A 23821-nucleotide genomic window follows, 5' to 3' on the forward strand; every position below is an offset into this window, starting at 1 on the left:
TACAAGACCATGGTGCTTGCCTACGGAGCTGTGAGGGGAACGGCACCTCAGTACCTCCAGGCTCTGATCAGGCCCTACACCCAAACAAGGGCACTGCGTTCATCCACCTCTGGCCTGCTCGCCTCCCTACCACTGAGGAAGTACAGTTCCCGCTCAGCCCAGTCAAAACTGTTCGCTGCTCTGGCCCCCCAATGGTGGAACAAACTCCCTCACGACGCCAGGACAGGGGAGTCAATCACCACCTTCCGGAGACACCTGAAACCCCACCTCTTTAAGGAATACCTAGGATAGGATAAGTAATCCTTCTCACCCCCCCCCCCCCTTTTAAGATTTAGATGCACTATTGTAAAGTGACTGTTCCACTGGATGTCATAAGGTGAATGCACCAATTTGTAAGTCGCTCTGGATAAGAGCGTCTGCTAAATGACTTAAATGTAAATGTAATGGTTTATGGATGCATTGCTGCCTCAGGACCTAGATGACTTGCCGTCATCGAAGGAACCATGAATTCTGCTCTGTATCAGAGAATTCTAAAGGAGAATGTCAGGCCATCCGTCCATGAGCTTAAGCTGAAGCACAGCTGGGTCATGCAGCAAGGCCATGATCCAGAACACACAAGCCAGTCTACCTCAGAATGACCAGTTTATGCTCTAAAACCCACAAATGTTGCTGAGTTAAAGCTGTTCTGCATGGAAGAGTAGGACAAAATTCCTCCACAGCGATGTGAGAGACTGATCAACAACTACAGAAAGCATTTGATTGCAGTCATTGCAGCTAAAGGTGGCACAAGCAGTTATCAAGTGTAAGGGGGCAATTACTTTTCACACAGGGACATTGGATGTTACATAACTTTATTTATTAAGTAAATTAAATAGGTATCACATTTTTGTTTTATTTGTTCACTCTGGTTCCCTTTATCTGATATCTAATCCAGACTGTATTACAACTGGCCGTGATAAATAAAATAAAATTTTATTGGTCACATACACATGATTAGCAGATGTTTTTGTGAGTGTAGCGAAATGCTTGTGCTTCTAGTTCCGACAGTGCAGTAATATCTAACAAGTAATCTAACAATTCCATAACAACTACATAATACACACAAATCTAAAAGGATTGAATAAGAATATGTACATATAAATACATAGGTGAGCGCTGACCGAGCGGCATAGGTCCCCCACACTGGGTCGTTCCAGCCCTCTCCCCTCATCTCCCTGGGGCAGGGAGCTGGCTGGATGTATTTGTGCCTCCTTAGGCTGCGGGCGAGGGTTGGACCCCTCTCTGGGTTGGCACCAGCCCCTTACACATAGCCGCAGGAAGTAGTTTGGGGGTGAGAGTACTGCGATTATTGTCTTCAACTTCTTTTTCATTTTTTTTCAAATACATTTTTCAGGGGGGGGCTTCTTTTTCATAAAAAAAAAAACATTTTCAGGGGGGTTCTGCAGCACCCTCAGCACTCCTACTTAATACGGCTATGCCCTTTCGGCTCTCACCCACCTCCAGCTGGCTGGATTTAGTGGCATCCCCTGGTGTCCCTGGCCGTGGGTCGTTCCCTCTCTCTGGGCGTGGGCCCCTCTCCCCGAAACACATGTAAAGGCCCTCTCCAACAAAAATAAATAAATAAATAAACAAATACAAGCTGGGAGTAGCTATTATTCTCTTAAAGTAGCAGAACTCTGTCATTAGAGATCTTTTCCCATTGACTTGTTTGGGCGGATTACAATGTGCCCGTGGTTAAACTGCTCTAAAACGGCCAGTGTAATTAGGTATACTCTCTCATGACAGCTTAATAAACAAATCATATGTTAATTTGTGTAATATGCACTCCATATCAAAACAGCATGATAAAAACGTTTAAAACTATTCATCATGCACAATTCTTGCAACTATAACTGCATCCACGAATTTGAGATCGTTCAGCTACCTTTATCCAGGCCATATATAGCGGGGATGCGGATTACCGCATCGACTGACCTGACTGGTCAATCCATATTCCACACAGCAGGGGGCAGCACGCGCATATTGAGTATTAAAAGCAGTGGGGAAGTAACTGGAACATGATTGCTGATAAGGTTTGGGCTGTTTGGAGAAACAAAAAAACTGTTATCATAACGTTGAATTGTTTTCAATGACACAGTCAATACAATGATTTTAACTATAAAACCACTTAAAGGAAAGGAGTGCAATGTACAGGTAAGCATTTATGAGCAAAAGGCAGACTGGAGCCGGTAGCTAGCGAACCTAGTTAGCTATGTCAGCTAGCTGCTACTGCTGTTTTCCAGCATCACGGGCTAGCATTTTAAATGAAAGGTCTATTTGTTATATCTAGCTATTGAGTATCTTGATGCAGAGGGTGTTCACAGCAGGTCTGTACCTTCATGATTTAGCTACAGGAAATGAAGTTGGCAACAAAAGCAGAGTTGGCTCATGTTCGTTGCTTGAAGATAAAGCTCTGCGGTTCAGGGCGTTAGTCCTCTCAGTAGACCAGACCTAGGCCAGGGAAGATAATGTGCCTGCTGTAGATATGGTCAGCTTGTCAAGAGGAATAGTTCAGCGATATCAATGTGATTGTGCTGTCGCTATTACATCAATACTGTCAAGAATATTAAATGTCAGTTTAATCTGTCACAATTTCAGGTCACAGAAGATGAAAAGGTCTCCATGGTGAAAGAACTAGTGTCTGAACGTCTGAATATACCTGCAAATCAGCAGCGATTGCTTTACAAGGGGAAAGCCCTTGCAGGTACCTACACTAAGGCCAACTACTGTAGCTCATCATACACAGCCTGGCATTGTCGAAGTACCCCAGCTGTGTGTGAGGATGTCACATCACCGAATCTACCAAGTTACACATTGCCCTGCTGCATTCTTGAATATTCTTTATAACATTCATACTTGTACATCTATCACAAAGCCATACACATCTTTGTCCATTTTTGTTACAGATGAACACAGATTGAGCGATTATTCCATTGGGCCAGAGGCCAAGTTAAACTTGGTGGTTCGTCCAGCAGGGGAGAGGAGTGGGATGGCTAGCAGTAGCAGTGCGGTCAGCGGGGTGTGGCAGACTCTGTCCACTGTACTAGCGAAACACTTCAGCCCTGCAGATGCAGCTAAAGTCCATGAACAGTTAATCAAGGTACATTATTTCCATTAACAAGAGTAGGCAGCTGTTGGTACATATCCATAAATCTTGTCATACTCGCCAACAAAACACATTCAGGTCATGTACATTATTCTGATTTGGCAGTATAAGCTGCTTTGCATGCACACCCAATGAATCCCTTCAGTTTCTACACTACATCAATAATTACTAATTAAGTGTTTAAGAATATCCCTCCACATACTTTTGCTGAAGTACAGCATTCACTGAATGTTCTCACCTTTAGACTGCAGGTACTACTTTTGTACTGTATGAAGGATTTTATCAGTCTCAGGCTAGCGATTTACACTGCTTTCTCTTCCAAAAGGATTATGAACGTTCACTTCGGCAACTCAGTCTGGATGACATTGAGCGCCTGGCCGGGCGACTGCTTCACCCAGACAGCGAGGGCATGGACACATCGTACATGGATTGAAAACCTGCCTGACTTGACGGTATATTCTGGCGATTCACAGAGGTGCAGTGGGTTGTACAGGGATAACATGAAAGGTTGATTATAGTGTAGCTGCAAAGCTTTTAGATCACAGCCTGTCTTAATGATACTTTTCTTTGTTTTCTCCAGACATTCCTGTACAATTAATAGGATATTTTCACATGATCAAATCAGACTGAAACGAGAGCCAATACCTTTTGTCTGTTGGTCTAAAATTATCACTGAGTAATTATGGAAGTTCTTATTTATAAGCAATGTGTTGTAAATGAATGATAGTTTACAGAAAACACACTCTGTAAGGTTACTTCTAGTTAATGTTGTTCAGTGCAGTCATTGTATGATTTGTATATATTGTTTATACAAGTATAAAAAAATGGACTGTTTTCCCTCAATTTCAAGTACTCACTTGGTCTAGGCCTAGCATAATTCAACTGAATAAAGCACAATCTACCTCATAGTATTTAGTCATAATTGTACCTTTTTATTCAACTGTCAGGAAATTATTTAACCATTTATATTAAGATATCTTCAACTTCTACTTACAGCAACCATAACAATTTATAAAATTATGTAAAATTGATGAGGACGTTCATATAGTTGTATTTATATTATACAAAGCAAAAAATAAGAGGTCAGATTGTGTGAGATGCTGCCTTATCTATGATACATTTGCAGGCCAAAGCACATCCTAACACCTTAAACTGGGAAAAGCTATTTCAACTCTCATCTAACAAGATGTCCAGTTTGGAACAAGACTTGATAACAGGAATTTCCCTCCGACTGCATTATCCATATTAGAAAGCACACACTGCTGATCGTATTTGATTTTCTAGTGATAGCTTTGTTTCCTCTCTCCCCACAAACACACACCGTCAAACTTGAGTCCCATTTGTACAATTTACATAATTTCTGATCAGCAGCTTAAAACTGTCTTTCTTCATTGTTCAGGCAAATATGCTGTACTTAGGTCTTCACCTTAAAGAGGAAATGCAATAGTAGTGCAGATAAATGTGACACCAAGTTCTTTAAAGAGGAACCATTATAGATGTGATTGCAATGACAAACCTAGTGAGCTAGCACAGAGACCACAAGGAAATAAAGGCACGTTGATAAGGGAGAATGCATCAGATGTCTCCCAGACATAACATACATTATTGCAAGACTGATGAGTATCAAAAACAAAATGTTTGACAAATACAAAGTCAGTTGTCTTGGTGAAAATACAGATATTGATGTAACTGATGTTTCAGTTCCTGCCACATGAACTTCAAAGAGAACAGGGGGGGGGTTAGCATTTTTCATCTGAGATCTTGCATATGTGAAGACATAAAATGGTATGAATGTACAGTATTGTAATCCCCCTTCAATCAAACATCAATGTGTATATCTGTCATGTTTCCTCCCTTCCTCAGCAGCTGCAGCCATCACTAGAGGAGGCTGGTCTGTCATCCCTCAGTTTGATCTGATCTGGGAAGTCATAAGTCTCCACTTCTGACTCCTAACAATGAGGACAGGAAAACATGGCAGGTTAATGCCTTCAAAAAAGTTCTAAAGTGAATACATTCTTGTATCTGCATCAATAAATTGTTCTTAAAGTGAAAACTACGTCATGAGTTTAACATTATCCAAATTCAATCAGCAATCAACCTACCTGTTTGAGAGCATTTCGGCAAATAGTTTGAAAGGCTTGATCAACATTTATGGCCTCCTTCGCACTTGTCTCGAAATATGGGATACTGCCCTTACTCGTACACCATGCCTGGGCTCGCTTGGTCGTCACCTGGTCAGTAATATAATATTCATATGAACAAATTACATTTCACACAAACATTGGGGCTACACATGTATATAGTCTGTTTATTCATATTTTATTAATATTTCTTTTGCACATTTCTTTCTTTTTAACTCTACATTTTGGGTAAAGGGCCCTTAAGCATTTCATGGTAAAATCTACACTGGTTGTATTTGGCACATGTGACATAACATTTGATTTGATGGCACAACTTCACATATTTGGGCATATGTACAGACCTGCCTGTTCTCCAAGTCAATCTTGTTGCCGAGCACAACAAATGGGAAGTTCTCTGGGTCACGGGGGCTGGCTTGAATCAGGAACTCGTCTCGCCAGCTGTCAAGAGTCTTGAAGGTGTTTGGCGCAGTAACATCGTACACGAGGACACAACAGTCTGCACCTCGATAGAAAGCAACGCCCAATGACTGGAATCTCTCCTGCCCTGCAGTGTCCCAGATCTAGTAGAATGGATGACATTCATAACTGAACTCACCACTACATGCACTTCAATACATATCCAAAGGGACCATGTTACATAGAGAAAGGCTTGACTAAAATGTTTAGTTGAATACATTTCTATCAGGTTTAGACTTATGGTATTGGGACACAATACTGAGGAGAGGTTATGGAAGATGTGCATGGTCAAGGATAGAGAAGTCTATTACCTGCATTGTCACAAGCCTGTCATCCACCATCACCTCTTTGGTAAGAAAGTCAGCACCGATTGTGGCCTTATACTGATTGCTGAACTTCTTATTCACATATTGGTTCATGAGAGAGGTCTTCCCAACTCTGTCAGTGTGGAGATAGGAGAGTGATGAACAAACATAGGCAGGGACAAAATTTGATAAAATAATCTTTAGGCACCTTTACCCCAAAATGAGTGGAACCCAATGTACATGAAGAGTGTGATCTATGGTAAGGACAATTTGGAATGAACAGGTTTCACACTGCAAGTATTCTACTCACCCTGAGTCTCCAAGAATTATCACCTTGAGTAGAATCTTCTTCCGAGACGCCATATTTGCTGATGAGAGAATAGGTAAGACATTTCAGTGCATCATTTAGGACTAGGACACTTACCACAGATGAACAATGTGCCAGATGTTTCACCAGATGTATACATTTGAAGTATCTGGTTGGCGTTTCCACTCACTACCAAATATGGTGATGAGGGGAAGTCCAGTGGCCAGCAATGGCAGAAGATGGAAGGAGATGCATTTTGTCAGACAAACTGCTAATTTTCTCATTAATGAAACATTTGATCTCAATAGAGTTTTCTGTTCCCAAACTAGAATCTGTTATTAACATAGCGGACTACGTTTTGTAGACTTTACCAAAGTTTCTAAAAATGGTTTTATTTCGGAGTGCAAGGGCGAATTTTGTTCTTGCACACCCGCGATTCGTAAAGTAGGCGTTCCCTAACTGAAATATATGTTAGAAACCGCCAATAGGATCTCGCTAGCTCGTGCTTGGCGCAGCCACCTTGCTCGTCCACCCACTATGATGCATTTGCTTCCATTGGAAATGACAGGCTGTGGACCATCTTGGGTTAGTTAGAAAAATCTTTGATGTTATCAGTGCGGCATCAAGAAGTCAATGCAGGATGCTTGGGATCCGATGTGTGACGGGCTTTGACCATGAAGCATGATTTACAGAATATACTAATCGTGGTAAGCCAAATGTTAGCTAACTATTCAATGTCCACATGACCTGACATATTAGTTAGCTAACCGTTGGCTAGTTGGCTAGCTTTTAGGGAAAATCAAATCGTTTACCTTTTACTCTGGCGTCAGACAGATGCAGAGAGAACTGTTGTTCTCCTGAATAATTCTCATTAACTAACTACTTTGATTAAAACTGGTAATGTCTAGACATACAACCCTCTGCTGTTTTTTATCAGACGGTATGCAGCTTGTTCACGAGTCGGTCGGGGCAGGGTGCTGATATTATCTGATCTGTAGCAGACCTGGATTGGACTTTCCACGAAGCAAATTTGCGCAACTCTTTTACCCTGCTGACTCTCGTGAACACGCATTTGGGTTCCAGTCACAAGGGGCTGACGTTAAGTGTACATGCATATATATAATTTATTTATGTATTATTCCATTGGTTACATCGAAGCAGATGCCCCAAGGGCAGAGTGGCCCACACTCATTGAATATGGTGCTTTTAAATGTTAGAGCATAAAGAAACATGTGTGATGTCACTTGGAAAAAGAGGAGGGAGTTGCGTGTAGAGGGCGTTGTCAGAATTATGACAGACTGTATTTAAACCAATCAGCTAACCGTATAATATACGGAAAAACGTTGTGTGACCAATCACCTCTTTCAAAAAAATAAAAAATAATTCAATGACAGCCTTGAATTACAACCCGGTTTGAAGTCGCTAAAAATACAGATAACGCTAAATTGTGGATTGTACAGAATTTCCGTTACTGTAGCTAGCTGTCTTTGCAGGATGAAGTGAGCACGGTATTGTTGGATTGAGAGGAACATCTTCTCTGGTAAGGAAACGAATAAAGCGTTAGCCACTTACCCTTTCCCTGCTTCCTCATCAGAGCACCTTGGCCTGAATCGGTTTAACTAGGAAGTTCAGCAGCATCTCCGTTCCCCTTCAAAACAATGTAAAAAAAAATAGCCAAATGTTGTATACCAAAAGACTTGACAATGCTAAATGTCTGGTTGTTTGCGAAATTAGTCCTATATTTATTGCATGATAGGGGTCATAAGCAAGCTAGGTTAACTGGTTAGCTAGATAGGGTAGCTTTGAATATAGCATATCTTGGATTTTGGTCACTAATCAGCGATCAACCCCAAATCAAACGATTCCAGTTTTGTCTCTCAGTAGGGCCTGAACAGTAGGGCCTGAATCCATTCATTTTCACATGACCACCCGCGGGCCTTTCTTATGTAATGTTGGTTATCATCACGAGAGCTATGAATCACAACAACAAATACTACTATTAAGCTATTGTGTAGTTTGTTTGTTGCTTACTAACGTTACACATTCTTATCCATCTGCAAGAGGTCTCTTGTTTTTGCCTTTTGTAGGAGATTAAGGAGAGTCCTGTGTACTATATGTTTATAATCTCACCATTGCTTCTTTCACTTTCTTTTGCCAACTGTAGTGTCCGGTCCTAAGAAATGGAGACTCTAATTCCCATCATCAATCGGCTCCAGGAAGTCTTCCTGACAGTGGGGGCAGAGATCATCCAGCTGCCTCAGATAGTAGTGGTTGGCTCACAGGTCAGTACAGAATCAAAATGCAAGAATCAATAGTTGTTCCATTGGGGAATTGTGTCATTGGGGAATTGTGTCATTGGGGAATTGTTACATTGTTGAAATTAACATATCAATGTCCAGCAGTCTTTCCAGGGAGATGGAGGAAGTATAGATAATAGCAATGAATCCTTCATGTAGCTAAGTGTTAAAGTCTTTCTGAAATTTATCTCCTCTTTTCCCATGACAGAGCAGCGGCAAGAGTTCTGTGTTGGAGAGCCTGGTTGGGAGGGATTTTCTGCCTCGGGGATCAGGCATAGTCACACGGCGACCCCTAGTGTTGCAGCTGGTGAATGTGCCTCCATTGGCAGAGAGGAGACTGCAAGAAAATGGTATGTACTTGACACAGAAACAAGATGTGATTGTCACTTTAAAAGCTGTCTCCATGTTGCTTCTCGCAGATAAACCGTACACTGGACACACTGAAACAAATCAATGCCAGTGCAGTTGACATTTATTCAATGAATTTCAATATCTCGCATTCATGTAATTTCACTCATTGGATAAAGCCTAAGCGGTCTTTGGGATGTTTGCTCTTTTCTAACATATTTACAATCCCTTCTTCACCTTTCTCAGGAAATGGGGTAAAACAAAATGCAAACAGCTACCCAGGTCTTTACTTCCATAGTTTATATGCATGGACCTGTTGCGTTGTCATTCATCTTAATATCATCTTGTCATCCTCATCGTCTTTTAATTTCCTCTGTCTAATCATCACATCAACTTACAAACTCTGTCTCTGTCATATTTTGTTTCCAAATATTTATAAACCCCATCAGTCTGTTTTTATGAGATACAAGTATTTCATTTCCGTTTACACATTATTTTACACTCAATCTTTTTATATTTTTGTCAAGGGATCAAGGCTGATGAATGGGGCACGTTCCTTCATAGCAAGAACCAGGTATGTGGCACTATCTTCGCTTTGCACAAATCTATTTAGCTGTTTTGCACTGCTTATTGAGTGTTTCATATTTGCAGTAGGGCATTACATTGTCCGAGAAACTTGGTACTGTATCTCCTAACGTCATGCCACCAGGGGTGTTGGTGAAGTCAATATTTCAGTATCCCATCTCTGTTTGCATTATAGATTTTCACAGATTTCTTGGAGATTCGCAAGGAGATTGAAGAAGAGACTGAGCGTAGCTCAGGAGGCAACAAGGTATGTATACATTGTAGATAGATTTGTCTTATCTCCAGTTTATGCGTTATTGATTTACTTTTGTCTGCTTCTCGCTCCATCCCCTTTTCCTCTCTTGTGGTCTTTAGGGAATCAGCCCTGAGCCCATCTATTTGAAGATTTTCTCTCCTCATGTCCTCAATCTCACACTGGTTGATTTGCCAGGAATAACCAAGGTAAGCCCAACCAGTGTGTTAATCCCACTAACTTGAAAATGCACAACTATGGTGTTCCTCATGGTAAAATGAATGACATTACTCACTGAAAACAAATGTGTATATTTCATTGCAGTAATGTAGTTATTTCTTGTTGTACTAGGTTCCGGTTGGAGATCAGCCAGAGGACATAGAAGCTCAAGTCCAAGAGATGATCCTATCCTTCATCTCCAACCCCAACTCCCTTATCCTCTCAGTGTCTCCTGCCAACTCCGACTTGGCCACCTCTGATGCCCTCAAACTGGCCCGCGAGGTCGACCAGGATGGTGAGGCATAGTGTACACTTGTGCTCCTTCATTTTTCACTGCATGTCTTTTCAGTGTATACAGTGAATTCGGAAAGTATTCAGACATCTTGACTTTTTCCACATTTTGTTATGTTATAGCTTTATTATAAAATCGATTTAAAAAAAATACCTCATCAATATACACACAATAATGACAAAGCAAAAAACGTTTTTTAGATATTTTAGCAAATGTATTAAAAATAAAAAGACACCTTATTTACATAAGTATTCATAGCTTTTGCTATGAACCTCTAAATTGAGCTCAGGTGAATCCTGTTTCCATTGATCATCCTTGAGATGTTTCTACAACTTGATTGGAGTTCACCTGTGGTAAATTCATTTGATTGGACATGATTTGGAAAGGCACACACCTGTCTATATAAGTTCCCACAGTTGACAGTGCAGGTCAGAGCAAAAACCAAGCCATGAGGTAGAAGGAATTGTCCTTAGAGCTCCGAGATAGGATTGTGTCGATGCACAAATCTGGGGATGGGTACCAACACATTTCTGCAGCATTGAAGGTCCCAAAGAACACCGTGGCCTCCATCATTGTTAAATGGAAGAAGTTTGGAACCACCAAGACTCTTCCTAGATCTGGCTGCTTGGCCAAACTGATCAATCGGGGGCGAAGTGCCTTGGTCAGGGAGGTGACCAATAACCTGATGGTTCCTCTGTGGAGATTGGTGAACCTTCCTGAAGGACAACTATCTCTGCAGCACTTTACCAATCAGGCCTTTATGGTAGAGTGGCAGGCGAAAGCCACTCCTCTTTAAAAGGCAGATGACAGCCCGCTTGGAGTTTGCCAAAGGGCACCTAAAGGACTCTCCGACCATGAGGAACAAAATTCTCTGGTCTGATGAAACCAAGATTCTCTTTGGCCTGAATGTGGAGCATCATGTCTGGAGGTAAACTGGCACCATCCCTACAGTGAAGTAAGGGAAAGGGGGATACCTAGTCAGTTGTCCAACTGAACTGAAATGTGTCTACCACATTTAACCCAACACCACTGAATCAGAGAGGTGCGGGGGGCGGTGGTGGCATCATCATGCTGTGGGGATGTTTTTCAGCGGCAGGGACTGGGAGACTAGTCAGAATCGTGGGAAAGATGAACGGAGCAAAATACAGAGAGATCCTTGATGAAAACCTGTGTCCGAGCGCTCAGGACCTCAACTGGGCAACGGTTGACCTTCCAACAGGATAACAACCCTAAGCACACAGAGAAGACAATTTTAAAAAATTTATTTCACCATTATTTAACCAGGTAGGCTATTTGAACAAGTTCTCATTTACAACTGCGACCTGGCCAAGATAAAGCAAAGTAGTGCGACACAAACGACAACAGAGTTACATATGGAATATACAGTGGGGCAAAAATGTATTTAGTCAGCCACCAATTGTGCAAGTTCTCCCACTTAAAAAGATGAGGCCTGTAATTTTCATCATGGGTACACTTCAATTATGACAGACAAAATTAGAAGAAAAATCCTGAAAATCATATTGTAAGATTTTTAATGAATTTATTTGCAAATTATGGTGGAAAATACGTATTTGCTCACCTACAAACAAGCAACATTTCTGGCTCTCATAGACCTGTAACTTCTTCTTTAAGAGGCTCCTCTGTCCTCCACTTGTTACCTGTATTAATGGCACCTGTTTGAGCTTGTTATCAGTATAAAAGACACCTGTCCACAACTTCAAACAGTCACACTCCAAACTCCACTATGGCCAAGACCAAAGACCTGTCAAAGGACACCAGAAATAAAATTGTAGACCTGCACCAGGCTGGGAATCTGCAATAGGTAAGCAGCTTGGTTTGAAGAAATCAACTGTGGGAGCAATTATTAGGAAATGGAGGACATACAAGACCACTGATAATTTCCCTCGTTCTGGGGCTCCACGCAAGATCTGACCAGAACCACACGGGGGGACCTAGTGAATGACCTGCAGAGAGCTGGGACCAAAGTAACAAAGCCTACCATCAGTAACACACTACGCCGCCAGGGACTCAAATCCTGCAGTGCCAGACGTGTCCTCCTGCTTAGGCCAGTACATGTCCAGGCCCGTCTGAAGTTTGCTAGAGAGCATTTGGATGATCCAGAAGAAGATTGGGAGAATGTCATATGGTCAGACATTTGAACATCTTGGCCATGTTCTGTTATAATCTCCACCCGGCACAGCCAGAAGAGGACTGGCCACCCTACATAGCCTGGTTTCTCTCTAGGTTTCTTCCTAGGTTTTGGCCTTTCTAGGGAGTTTTTCCTATCCACCATTGCTTGCTGTTTGGGGTTTTAGGCTGGGTTTCTGTACAGCACTTTGAGATATCAGCTGATGTACGAAGGGCTATATCAATACATTTGATTTGATTTTGATTTGATGAAACCAAAATATAACTTTTTGGTAAAAACTCAACTCGTTGTGTTTGGAGGACAAAGAATGCTGAGTTGCATCCAAAGAACACCATACCTACTGTGAAGCATGGGGGTGGAAACATCATGCTTTGGGGCTGTTTTTCTGCAAAGGGACCAGGACGACTGATCCGTGTAAAGGAAATAATGAATGGGGCCATGTATCGTGAGATTTTGAGTGAACCTCCTTCCATCAGCAAGGGCATTGAAGATGAAACGTGGCTGGGTCTTTCAGCATGACAATGATCCCAAACACATCGCTCGGGCAACGAAGGAGTGGCTTCGTAAGAAGCATTTCAAGGTCCTGGAGTGGCCTAGCCAGTCTCCAGATCTCAACCCCATAGAACATCTTTGGAGGGAGTTGAAAGTCCGTGTTGCCCAGCAACAGCCCCAAAACATCACTGCTCTAGAGGAGATCTGCAAGGAGGAATGGGCCAAAATACCAGCAACAGTGTGTGAAAACCTTGTGAAGACTTACAGAAAGTGTTTGACCTATGTCATTGCCAACAAAGGGTATATAACAAAGTATTGAGATAAACTTTTGTTATTGACCAAATACTTATTTTCCACCATAATTTGCAAATAAATTCATAAACAATCCTACAATGTGATTTTCTGGATTTTTTTTTCTCATTTTGTCAGTCATAGTTGAAGTGTACCTATGATGAAAATTACAGGCCTCTCTCATCTTTTTAAGTGGGAGAACTTGCACAATTGGTGGCTGACTAAATACTTGTTGCCCCACTGTACAAGCATACAGTCAATAACACAATAGAAAAAGTCTATATACATTGTGTGCAAATGGCGGGAGGAGGTAAGCCAATAAATAGGCCATAGAGCGAAGTAATTACAATTTAGCAAATTAACACTGGAGTGATAGATGAGCAGATGATGATGTGCAAGTAGAAATACTGGTGTGCAAAAGAGCAGAAAAGTCAATAAAAACAATATGGGGATGAGGTAGGTAGATTGGGTGGGCTATTTACAGATGGGCTATGTACGGCTGCAGCGATCGGTTAGCTGCTCAGATAGCTGATGTTTAAAGTTAGTGAGGGGAATATAAGTCCCCAGCTTCAGTGATTTTTGCAATTCGTTCCAGGCATTGGCAGCAGAGAACTGGAACAAAAGGAGGCCAATGTAGGTGTTGGCTTTGGGGATGACCAGTAAGGTATACCTGCTGGAGCGCGTGCTATGGGTAGGTGTTGTTATCGTGACCAGTGAGCTGAGATAAGGCGGCGCTCTAACCAGCATAGACTTATGTTTGGCGGCGTGAGTAAAGGAGGCTTTGTTGCGAAATAGGAAGCCGATTCTAGATTTTATTTTGGATTGGATATGTTTAATATGAGTCTGGAAGGAGAGTTTATGGTCTAGCCAGACACCTAGGTATTTGAAGTTGTCCACATTCTAAGCCAGAACCATATACATAATGGTGTCGTCTGCATAGAGGTGGATTAGGGAATCGCCCGCAGCAAAAACAACATCGTTGATATATACAGAGAAAAGAGTAGGCCCAAGAATTGAAACCTGTGGTACCCCCATAGAGACTGCCAGAGGTCCGGACAACAGGCCCTCCGATCTGACACACTGAGCTCTGTCTGGGAAGTAGTTGGTGAGGCAGTCATTTGAGAAACCAAGGCTGTTGAGTCTGCCGAATACGGTGATTGACAGAGTCGCAAGCCTTGGTCAGGTCGATGAAGACTGCTGCACAGTACTATCTTTTATCGATGGTGGTTATGATATCGTTTAGTACCTTGAGTGTGGCTGAGGTGCACCCGTGACCAGCTCGGAAACCGGATTGCACAGCGGAGTAGGTACGGTGGTATTTGAAATGGTCAGTGATCTGTTTATTAACTTGGCTTTCGAAGACTTTAGAAAGGCAGGGCAGGATGGAAATAGGTCTATAACAGTTTGGGTCTAGAGTGTCACCCCCTTTGAAGAGTGGGATGACAGTGTTACCTAGCCTCAGTGCAGTGGGCAGCTGGGAGAAGGTGCTCTTATTCTCCATGGACTTTAGTGTCCCAAAACCTTTTGGAGTTAGAGCTACAGGATGTAAATTTCTGTTTGAAAAAGCTTTCCTGACTTCCCTGAAAAGTTGCATTTCGCGGGGACTATTCGATGCTAGTGCAGTCTGCCACAGGATGTTTTTGTGCTGGTCAAGGGCAGTCAGGCCTGAAGTGAACCAAGGGCTATATCTGTGGCTTCGGGACATGTTTCTGAATCGGGACATGTTTCTGAATGTCCTTTAGTGGCCCATTCAGAGCCCGGACTTGAACTTCATCGAAAATCTCTGGAGAGACCTGAAAAATAGCTGCGCAGCGATGCTCCCCATTCAACCTGTCTGAGCTTGAAAGAATCTACGGGGAAGAATGGGAGAAACTCTCTAAATGCAGGTGTGCCAAGCTTTTAGTGTCATTTTCTTTCTTTCTTTTACCTTTATTTAACTAGGCAAGTCAGTTAAGAACAAATTCTTATTTTCAATTTTCAACTGCCTGTTCAGGGGCAGAATGACAGATTTGTACCTTGCCAGCTCGGGGGTTGGAACTTGCAACCTTCCGGTTACTAGTCCAACGCTCTAACCACTAGGCTACCCTGCCGCCCAACAATACTCAAGGCTGTATTCTTTGCCAAAGGTGCTTCAACAAAGTACTGAGTAAAGGGTCTGAATACTTATGTAAATGTAATATTTCAGTTTTTATTTGTGTAATAAATTTGCAAACATTTCTAAACCTGTTTTTACCTTGTGATTATGGGGTATTGTGTGTAGATTGAGAGGGGGGAAAAAATAATTTAATACATTTTAGAATAAGGCTGTAATGTAACAAAATGTGGAAAAAGTCATGGGATCTGAATACTTTCCGAGTGCACTGTATATATTTTTCAGGGTGTTTAAGTCTTAAATACATTTTTATCTGATTTTAAATGCCTTAGTTCCGTTTTCAAAGGTCTTAAACGTGGACGACAATATAATATTGTGTCTCTGCTTAATTGTTTCCAACGTGGCAAGAAAGAAAAAAAATAGAACATCAAATAATAGTCGAGGCACTTTCCTGAGCTTTCCAACCACATGTTCGCTTCCTTGTGTGAACATCATGTGCCAATGGGAGTCGGGCCATTGCCAGAGGAGAGCGGGAGAGGAAAGCAATTTGATAGACAACACTAACTAGAGCTGGGACAATAAACCAGAAATTAGACACTGACATTGCCCTCCTCTTACCTATGCAATTTGGCTTATGTCTGTAATGTCAGTGATTAGGCTGCACAACGTTCCTGCAGATGTTTTGGTTCTAAAACCATTATTTATTCAACAGTAATGTGCATTAACCTGCGTCCCGCTATGAAAGTATTTGCCCTGTCCCTGATTCGCTGCTTGTTCTCACTCCCTCTCCCACCTTTTGCGCACGGTGAAGGGAAAGATGCATTCTGATGTGCAAGCGCAAGCATAAGTGCAAGCATAACGTTACTTACTGACAGTTGAGAAACATTTCTAAATGTAACTGGGAAAGACAGTTTTTACTGTTACTGTTGAACAAGAACAGAGTCGCAGATTTATGTGAGTAGAACAATTATTTCTCAACTGTCACTATAGAGGAAATAACCACTTTAACCACTTTACAAACTGAGTAGGCTATGTAATTGAGATGATACGGAGTGGAGAGCGCCATTTGCGGTTAATACCCTAAGTAGCCTATAGGCACACAATTTAATGTTTTTGTGGGACATAAAATGTACCGTTAGATCGATCCATTGAATGGATATATCTAGCAACAATATACACTGCTCCAAAAAATAAAGGGAACACTAAAATAACACATCCTAGATCTGAATGAATGAAATATTCTTATTAAATACTTTTTGCTTTACATAGTTGAATGTGCTGACAACAAAATCACACACAAATGATCAATGGAAATCAAATGTATCAACCCATGGAGGTTGGATTTGGAGTCACACTCAAAATTAAAGTGGAAAACCACACTACAGGCTGATCCAACTTTGATGTAATGTCCTTAAAACAAGTCAAAATTAGGCTCAGTAGTGTGTGTGGCCTCCACGTGCCTGTATGACCTCCCTACAACGCCTGGGCATGCTCCTGATGAGGTGGCGGATGGTCTCCTAAGGGATCTCCTCCCAAACCTGGACTAAAGCATCCGCCAACTCCTGGACAGTCTGTGGTGCAATGTGGCGTTGGTGGATGGAGCGAGACATGATGTCCCAGATGTGCTCAATTGGATTCAGGTCTGGGGAACGGGCGGGCCAGTCCATAGCATCAATGCCTTCCTCTTGAAGGAACTGCTGACACACTCCAGCCACATGAGGTCTAGCATGGTCTTTCATTAGGAGGAACCCAGGGCCAACCGCACCAGCATATGGTCTCACAAGGGGTCTGAGGATCTCATCTCGGTACCTAATTGCAGCAGTCAGGCTACCTCTGGCGAGCACATGAATGGCTGTACGGCCACACCATTACTGACCCACCGCCAAACCGGTCATGCTGGAGGATGTTGAAGGCAGCAGAACGTTCTCCACGGCATCTCCAGACTCTGTCAAGTGCTCAGTGTGAACCTGCTTTCATCTGTGAAGAGCACAGGGCACCAGTGGCGAATTTGCCAATCTTGGTGTTCTCTGGCAAATGCCAAACGTCCTGCACGGTGTTGGGCTGTAAGCACAACCCCCAACCTGTGGACGTCAGGCCCTCATACCACCCTCATGGAGTCTGTTTCTGACCATCTGAGCACACATGCACATTTGTGGCCTGCTGGAGGTCATTTTGCAGGGCTCTGGCAGTGCTCCTCCTTGCACAAAGGCGGAGGTAGCGGTCCTACTGCTGGGTTGTTGCCCTCCTACGGCCTCCTCCGGCCTCCTCCACGTCTCCTGATGTACTGGCCTCCATGCTCTGGACACTACGCTGACAGACACAGCAAACCTTCTTGCCACAGCTCGCATTGATGTGCCATCTTGGATGAGCTGCACTACCTGAGCCACTTGTGATACACTATAGCCATGTGATACACGATTCACTGAAAGAGTGATTTAAAAAAATGTTTTGGTGTTATAGTCTTTTCTAGCATAACACCTCCAGGAGAGCTACTGGGTGTGTAGACTCGTTCCAATCATTTATACAGATGTGTTAAACATCAGTAAACATGGTCAATGTTACTTTTTAGGTTTGACCTCAACTTTTTAACATCAGTGATTGCTATATACACAATATTTTAGATTAGATAATGAACTGTGTGTGTGTGTGTGTGTGTGTGTGTGTGTGTGTGTGTGTGTGTGTGTGTGTGAAGAGCCATGGACAAAAGGGGTGTGTCTTTACCCAGCTGTGTCCATGTGTCTTGCAGGCCGTAGAACACTGCTGGTGGTCAGTAAGCTGGACCTGATGGACGCAGGGACAGATGCTCTGGAGGTCTTGCTGGGCCGGGTCATTCCAGTGCGGCTCGGAATTGTGGGAGTGGTCAACAGGTTTGTCCATATGCCTACAACTTAACAGATTTACCTAATTCTTACTGGGTGATGTCACCTCGGTGCTTAAGAAGATGAAGTCCCATAGCAGTGAATGATGCTATACAAATATTAGGCCAATGTATCACATCTGATTGAGTATAAAGGATCTGAATCATTATGGTCGTTAAATTAACTCAAGTACCCTCAGAGACCTTTGTGCTATAAACAACGAATGTTCCAATGGCCCTGCTATTCACCAGATTAATTCGTTTTGCATTTTTCAAACAAAGCTCGAATTTCTGAATGATTGTCTCCCTACTTTGAGATTGTTCTCACATCCTGCTGAGATAATGTGTGCCATGTCTTACTCATGGGGCTCCAGCACAGGGCTGATGTATGAGTTATCTGAGTGGTTTTCCGCCAAGGGTACAGAATTGCAACACAAAAAAAAAACACATCTGCCCCTCAAAGGCTGAAATGGTAAGTCATTTTCTGAAGTAATTTCACTGAGCAGAGACAATCTAGTTCAACCGACAGCTCACACTAGCAATCATAGCAACCGCCTTGGAAGGCTGTCTGAAGTCAGTAGGGACCTCAGCTTAGCACATTCCTCCAGAGTGCTAAAGGAATCTGTACGGCTACAGTAACGTCCATTTCAAAAGTGTTGCATCCTATTTGCGTGTATAATTTCCTGCTATGCTGGAGCAGGTGACGTTCTGCATGATCAGATGCACTGTGGAGTATTCTGGAACTCCAGCTGTCATCCTCCATGTCTCCCCCTGCTAGGAGCCAGCATGACATCAACACGCAGAAGAGCATAGAGGACACGTCACGGGACGAGCAGGCCTTCCTCCAGCGCCACTACCCGTCTCTGGCCTCCCGCTGCGGCTCCCGCTACCTGGCTCGCACCCTGAGCCGCCTGCTCATGCACCACATCAGGGACTGCTTGCCGGAGCTGAAGAGGCGTGTGACGGTGTTGAGTGCCCAGTACCAGGCCCGGCTCAGCAGCTACGGCCAGCCTGTAGAGGACCACAGCTCCACCCTGCTACAGATCGTCACCAAGTTCGCCAGCGACTATTGCAACACCATCGAGGGCACCGCCACGCACATCCAGACATCTGAACTGTGAGTAGTTCAACTGCTTTAGGATCATTTATCCAGGCACCAATCATCTTTTAGTATTTTATATTGTATTGGAGCAAAATATTTAGCAACCAGAATCTAGAATCTGCACAGCGGACATTTTGTGACGGAAAACTTGGTTATTGTTCTGCTGAAGGCATTTCACTTAAGCAGGCGTTTATTGTATTTCATGGCCTCCTTGTAATTTTCTAGGTGTTCATGTATTGGCATTTCATATTTTGTGGGTTCATTTCAATAGCTCCTGTACCGCTCACTGATTTATTGATTTCCTCAAGCATGTGAAGCAAGTATTGACTCATTCTGGCTGACTGCATCTGATGTTGACAACCCTCGGACACAGCCACTGATACTGCTTCCTCTGTCCTCCTCTCTGGTAAGCTGCGGGGGGGCTCGGATCTGCTACATATTCCATGAGACCTTTGGCCGCACTCTTCAGTCTATTGACCCCCTGGGGGGCTTGACAGAGCTCGACATCCTCACTGCAATCCGCAATGCTACGGTAATACCCATCAGCTCCAATCGCATTGTCTGTGTGAATCACATGAGTTATGTTAATAGAGGTGTGTGTTGTGCTGTGCTGCAGGGTCCGCGGCCGGCCCTCTTTGTACCTGAGATTTCCTTTGAGCTGCTGGTGAAGAGGCAGATCAAGCGTCTGGAGGAGCCCAGTCTGCGCTGTGTGGAGCTGGTCCACGAGGAGCTGCAGAGGATCATCCAGCATTGCTCCTCCTACAGCACGCAGGTACGCTAGACACTGCACAACACGTATTACAAAGCAAGCCTGAACCAAATTGTAATAGAAGTGTCTCTGTATGCGTCCTGACATGATGTGTGTTTTTCAGGAGCTCCTTCGGTTTCCCAAGCTGCACGACTCCATTGTGGAGGTGGTGACTAGTTTACTCAGGAAGCGCTTGCCAATTACTAATGACATGGTAAGACAAATTTGTTTTTTTGATTTGACATTTTCAGTTCATTTGTTTTGTACAAAAATCCTGTGTAATTATTCTACAATTTAGTGCTATTGCTTACTGGCGGTCTGTCTATGTTCGTGAATGATTCTGAGCACCAAACTGTTTCAGGTCCACAACTTGGTTCAAATTGAGCTTGCTTACATCAACACAAAGCACCCAGACTTTACCGATGCTGCTCAGGTCTCAGCATCTGTCAACAGTCAACAGGTAATTCTGCCTCAACTCAAAGCACATGCTCTGCTTTCATGCATATAGCTGAGCCTAATGTTGACCAGAGGGTTCTAGAGTCTGATGCGGTCTTCTCGTACCAGTATGGACATCACACCTTTTGAGGAATTCCAATAAGCCAGTTGTGACTTTAACACCGATACCTGAACAACTAAATTGAATTGACCCCCATTTCACCTCTTTTAGGGCCTGCAGGATGGAGATAAATGCTGGATGAATGAGAAGGTGGCTGAGGAGAAGGTACCAGTGACAGGTTTCAGCAGCCCTGTTAAGGGCCAGGCCATCAACCTCCTGGACACAGTGAGTAGTGGAATCAGCAGTCAGAACTGACCCAGCGCTACCCTGTAGAGCAGCACTGTATCTGATTCGATCTGTGACAGATTGTAACATCTGACCCCTGCTCTGTTTGCCAGGCGGTGCCGGTGTCCCGAAAGCTGAGTGCCCGCGAGCAAAGAGACTGTGAGGTCATTCAACGCCTCATCAAATGCTACTTCCTAATTGTCCGCAAGAGCATTCAGGACAGGTCAGAGATTGGCGCTCCAGGGCATCTAGGGGTGTTATTATTTGGGTATCCAGTTAGTGGTGAATTGAGCCTTCTCTGGCCTAGCTAACTGTGTGTCTTGTGACGTGTGTCTGCAGTGTTCCCAAGACGGTGATGCACTTCCTGGTGAACTTTGTGAAGGAGCGTCTGCAGAGTGAGCTGGTGGGCCAGCTGTACAAACAGAACCTGCTGCAGGGGCTGCTCATCGAGTCCCAAGACACAGCACAACAGAGGACAGAGGTGGCCCAGATGCTGGAGGTACTGTACAAGTGCTACTAGTACCCCTAATTACTCTCATGCACTTTGTGTTGTACTTTCTGTTTCCCCCTTTTTAACACCAGTATCCTTCTCTCTCTCTCTCTCTCTCTTCACTTCAGGCTCTCCAAAAAGCCAGCAACATCATCTCAGAGATCCGGGAGACACACCTGTGGTAGCCCAATGCAACTGTGTGTGTGTGTGTGTGTGTGTGTGTGTGTGTGTGTGTGTGTGTGTGTGGTAATGTATGGCAATACCACTGAGCTCACACTGTCCATTAAACATCCAGCCGTCCTTTTTGTCTGTCCAGGATTTGGACTATTGTGTCTCATTGTGAATATAGTGATGAGACCAACACACTCAGGCAGAGCTGGTCCATGTGATGAGATGTCTTTAATGTGAAAGAGAACCATGATCAAAAACAATTTTGGTTTTGTTGCAACAATCGTCTGTCTAAATGTCTGGTCTTTTGGTTGTCAATGTGTTGTTTATCATGTGGAGTATTACGTTGTTTTCCTGAGTCTTTCTTGCATCTGATCATGACATGGTTGTGCTGCAGCGTTTGTTTCCATTGATTAGGTATCTATTTGTGAAAGGGTGATCTCAAACCATGACTGCTTGATATGCATGTAACAGTTTCTGAACATATGTAGAGTAAGTGTAATCAGTCAGTATCAGGTTTCCCCTTGTTTTAAGCAACGTTCTGTAAAGTTGAACAGAGGGTGACAACTCAACCCGAGGTTGAACAGTGGGCTGTCTGCAATGTAATGTTGAAATATGATCCTGGTCTTCGGGGATGCTGTAGAGGTTTGGTTTGACCTGGTCTGTAGTGCAACTGAGTACAGTAGTTGTACCCTAGAGCAGACGTATGTTCTTTACGTGTGTCGCATTTATGTATCGTTCCAGGTGTACGGTTGCACTGTTTGTGCATATTTAGTCCTATAACAAAGTTGTACGTTCACAACAGAATACAGTGTTCCTTTTCTCCGTATGAAGTTTCTAGTCAGACTCTTAATTCGCATGTTGTTGGATAACTGAAACCACATTTATGAATAGCACCCACAAAGAGTTGAATAGGTGTGTGTGTGTGTGTGTGTGTGTGTGTGTGTGTGTGTGTGTGTGTGTATATAGATATTGTATAGCTAGCTTGTCAGGAGTTGCAGAATAGTAGGTGGAGTCCAGCAATGATTTGAGGGCCAGGGGTATAGCGATTCATTGTAGAAATCTACTTGGCCAAAGGAAAGTTAAAATAATTTTCAAAATCTCAGAATGCATTGAAATATTGTACCCCAGTCACCCCCCCTTTAAATTAACCCATGTTTGCAGTGTGCCTCAGAGAGAGAGGGGGCTGTTGCTGGGGTGCCACCTCTTCTGAAGACTATCCCTAGGCCTGCTTCTACCCAGGGATGTTGGAGGTGACAGGGATGTTGGAGGTGTAAGAGACTAACATTGTTTCTGATTTGAACTTGTGCATGCAGCTGTAATTATCCTCATTTTGTTGATGTAGATCCCCAAGGGAAGTGTGCCCTGCAGCCTTTTATTTGGGATTTAGTACCAATTGTGTGACTTTAGTGTATCTTTCATTTAGAATTAGATTCTAAAGTTTCTCAAATAATTTATAGTGTAAGTGTGCATCGGTTTTTGTATGTCATGGAAATGTTCACAAAGGATGATGAGCATTATTCAGAAAGACTAGCCTTAAAGGAACAGGTACCAAGCACCATCTAGCAGAAACACTGACTTCTATGTGATCAAGGAGAGCACGGTGTCTAGTCTGTCTTTCTGAAAGGACAGTGTGTGTGTGTGTAAGTTTTTCAATCTGAATGAGACTGTGTTTTCTATTATTTAAATGTATATCTTACATCTTTACAAACTGCCTGGAAGTGCTTGACTGCCAATATTTGTTATACATGTAAATTGATAGAATAATATCTGTTCAGATGGGAGGGACTCATTAAACTCTTAACAACAACAGTCTGGCCTCTGATTGCTTTGCAGGATGTCCTTTATAATTGATATGATCTGTAAAGTCATGATAAGATCTGCAGAAATGTACCATCCAGTCCTGCAGATGGCTATTACTCACAGCAGTCTGGTATCTATTGCCATTGTCCTCTATTCATACTAAGCAGGTGAGCTGAAATCACTAGATATGTAGGATTATTCTGAGGTAAGATTGGATCCTTCTTGAAAAAGACAATGACAAATTGGCCTGCATGTTGCAGAGACCGATTGACTTGCACTTACACGCCTGGCCTTGTCTGCAACCTCATTTCCCCTGCCTATCACGTGCAATAACATCCTTTGTAATTGAGAACCAGTAGGACTCTGAATGTCAGCCTTATCTAAATACTGCAGTTTAGCAATGATGGATTGGCTGTCTTCTGGTGCAGGTGCATGCGTGTGTATAAACACACAGGCGAGGCTTGGATATCACGCAGAACAAAAATATAAATGCAACATGTAAAGTGTTGGTCCCATGTTTT

General features: G+C 43.1%; 3 protein-coding genes and 1 pseudogene across 11 annotated transcripts; 2 read left to right on the forward strand and 2 right to left on the reverse strand.

The window, feature by feature from the left end:
• Positions 1-1590, reverse strand: part of LOC118357855 (cGMP-dependent protein kinase 1-like) — a 30575-nt pseudogene extending 28985 nt beyond the window's left edge.
• Positions 1591-2001: 411 nt separating this feature from the next.
• LOC118358324 (ubiquitin-like protein 4A-B) lies at positions 2002-5198 on the forward strand. 4 transcript variants are annotated; one of them, XM_035736002.2, is made up of 5 exons: positions 2002-2193; positions 2638-2743; positions 2946-3139; positions 3471-3597; positions 5012-5198. In XM_035736002.2, exons 1-4 carry the CDS (start codon positions 2146-2148, stop codon positions 3576-3578), a joined length of 456 nt encoding a protein of 151 aa, XP_035591895.1. In that variant the 5' UTR covers positions 2002-2145; the 3' UTR covers positions 3579-3597; positions 5012-5198. The 4 variants fall into 4 exon arrangements, with proteins under 4 accessions (XP_035591895.1, XP_035591892.1, XP_035591893.1 ...); XM_035735999.2 differs by having other exon boundaries at positions 2003-2193; positions 3471-3620; positions 5009-5198; XM_035736000.2 differs by having other exon boundaries at positions 2003-2193; positions 3471-3620.
• On the reverse strand, positions 4052-8001 carry LOC118358322 (ras-related protein Rab-7a-like). 3 transcript variants are annotated; one of them, XM_035735996.2, is made up of 6 exons: positions 7927-8001; positions 6358-6415; positions 6054-6180; positions 5628-5846; positions 5248-5376; positions 4052-5094 (listed from the first exon to the last, which is right to left on the reverse strand). In XM_035735996.2, exons 1-6 carry the CDS (start codon positions 7943-7945, stop codon positions 5005-5007), a joined length of 642 nt encoding a protein of 213 aa, XP_035591889.1. In that variant the 5' UTR covers positions 7946-8001; the 3' UTR covers positions 4052-5004. The 3 variants fall into 3 exon arrangements, with proteins under 3 accessions (XP_035591889.1, XP_035591890.1, XP_052334746.1); XM_035735997.1 differs by lacking the exon at positions 7927-8001 and adding an exon at positions 7167-7500; XM_052478786.1 differs by lacking the exon at positions 7927-8001 and adding an exon at positions 6726-6746.
• On the forward strand, positions 6880-23309 carry si:dkey-32e23.4 (dynamin-1-like protein). Of its 4 annotated transcripts, none has more exons than XM_035735992.2 (18): positions 6880-7061; positions 8519-8636; positions 8860-9001; positions 9246-9281; positions 9527-9573; positions 9760-9831; positions 9939-10025; positions 10168-10330; positions 18098-18218; positions 18987-19325; positions 19722-19842; positions 19927-20082; positions 20183-20272; positions 20420-20518; positions 20726-20839; positions 20953-21062; positions 21179-21338; positions 21458-23309. In XM_035735992.2, the coding sequence occupies exons 2-18, from the start codon at positions 8535-8537 to the stop codon at positions 21512-21514; spliced, it is 2016 nt and encodes a 671-aa protein (XP_035591885.1). In that variant the 5' UTR covers positions 6880-7061; positions 8519-8534; the 3' UTR covers positions 21515-23309. The 4 variants fall into 4 exon arrangements, with proteins under 4 accessions (XP_035591885.1, XP_035591884.1, XP_035591888.1 ...); XM_035735991.2 differs by lacking the exon at positions 6880-7061 and adding an exon at positions 7708-7894; XM_035735994.2 differs by lacking the exon at positions 6880-7061 and adding an exon at positions 7940-8014.
• Positions 23310-23821: the final 512 nt, after the last annotated feature.

Source organism: Oncorhynchus keta, chromosome 25 (genome assembly GCF_023373465.1).
Source record: "Oncorhynchus keta strain PuntledgeMale-10-30-2019 chromosome 25, Oket_V2, whole genome shotgun sequence".
In the NCBI taxonomy this organism is placed as follows: domain Eukaryota; kingdom Metazoa; phylum Chordata; class Actinopteri; order Salmoniformes; family Salmonidae; genus Oncorhynchus; species Oncorhynchus keta.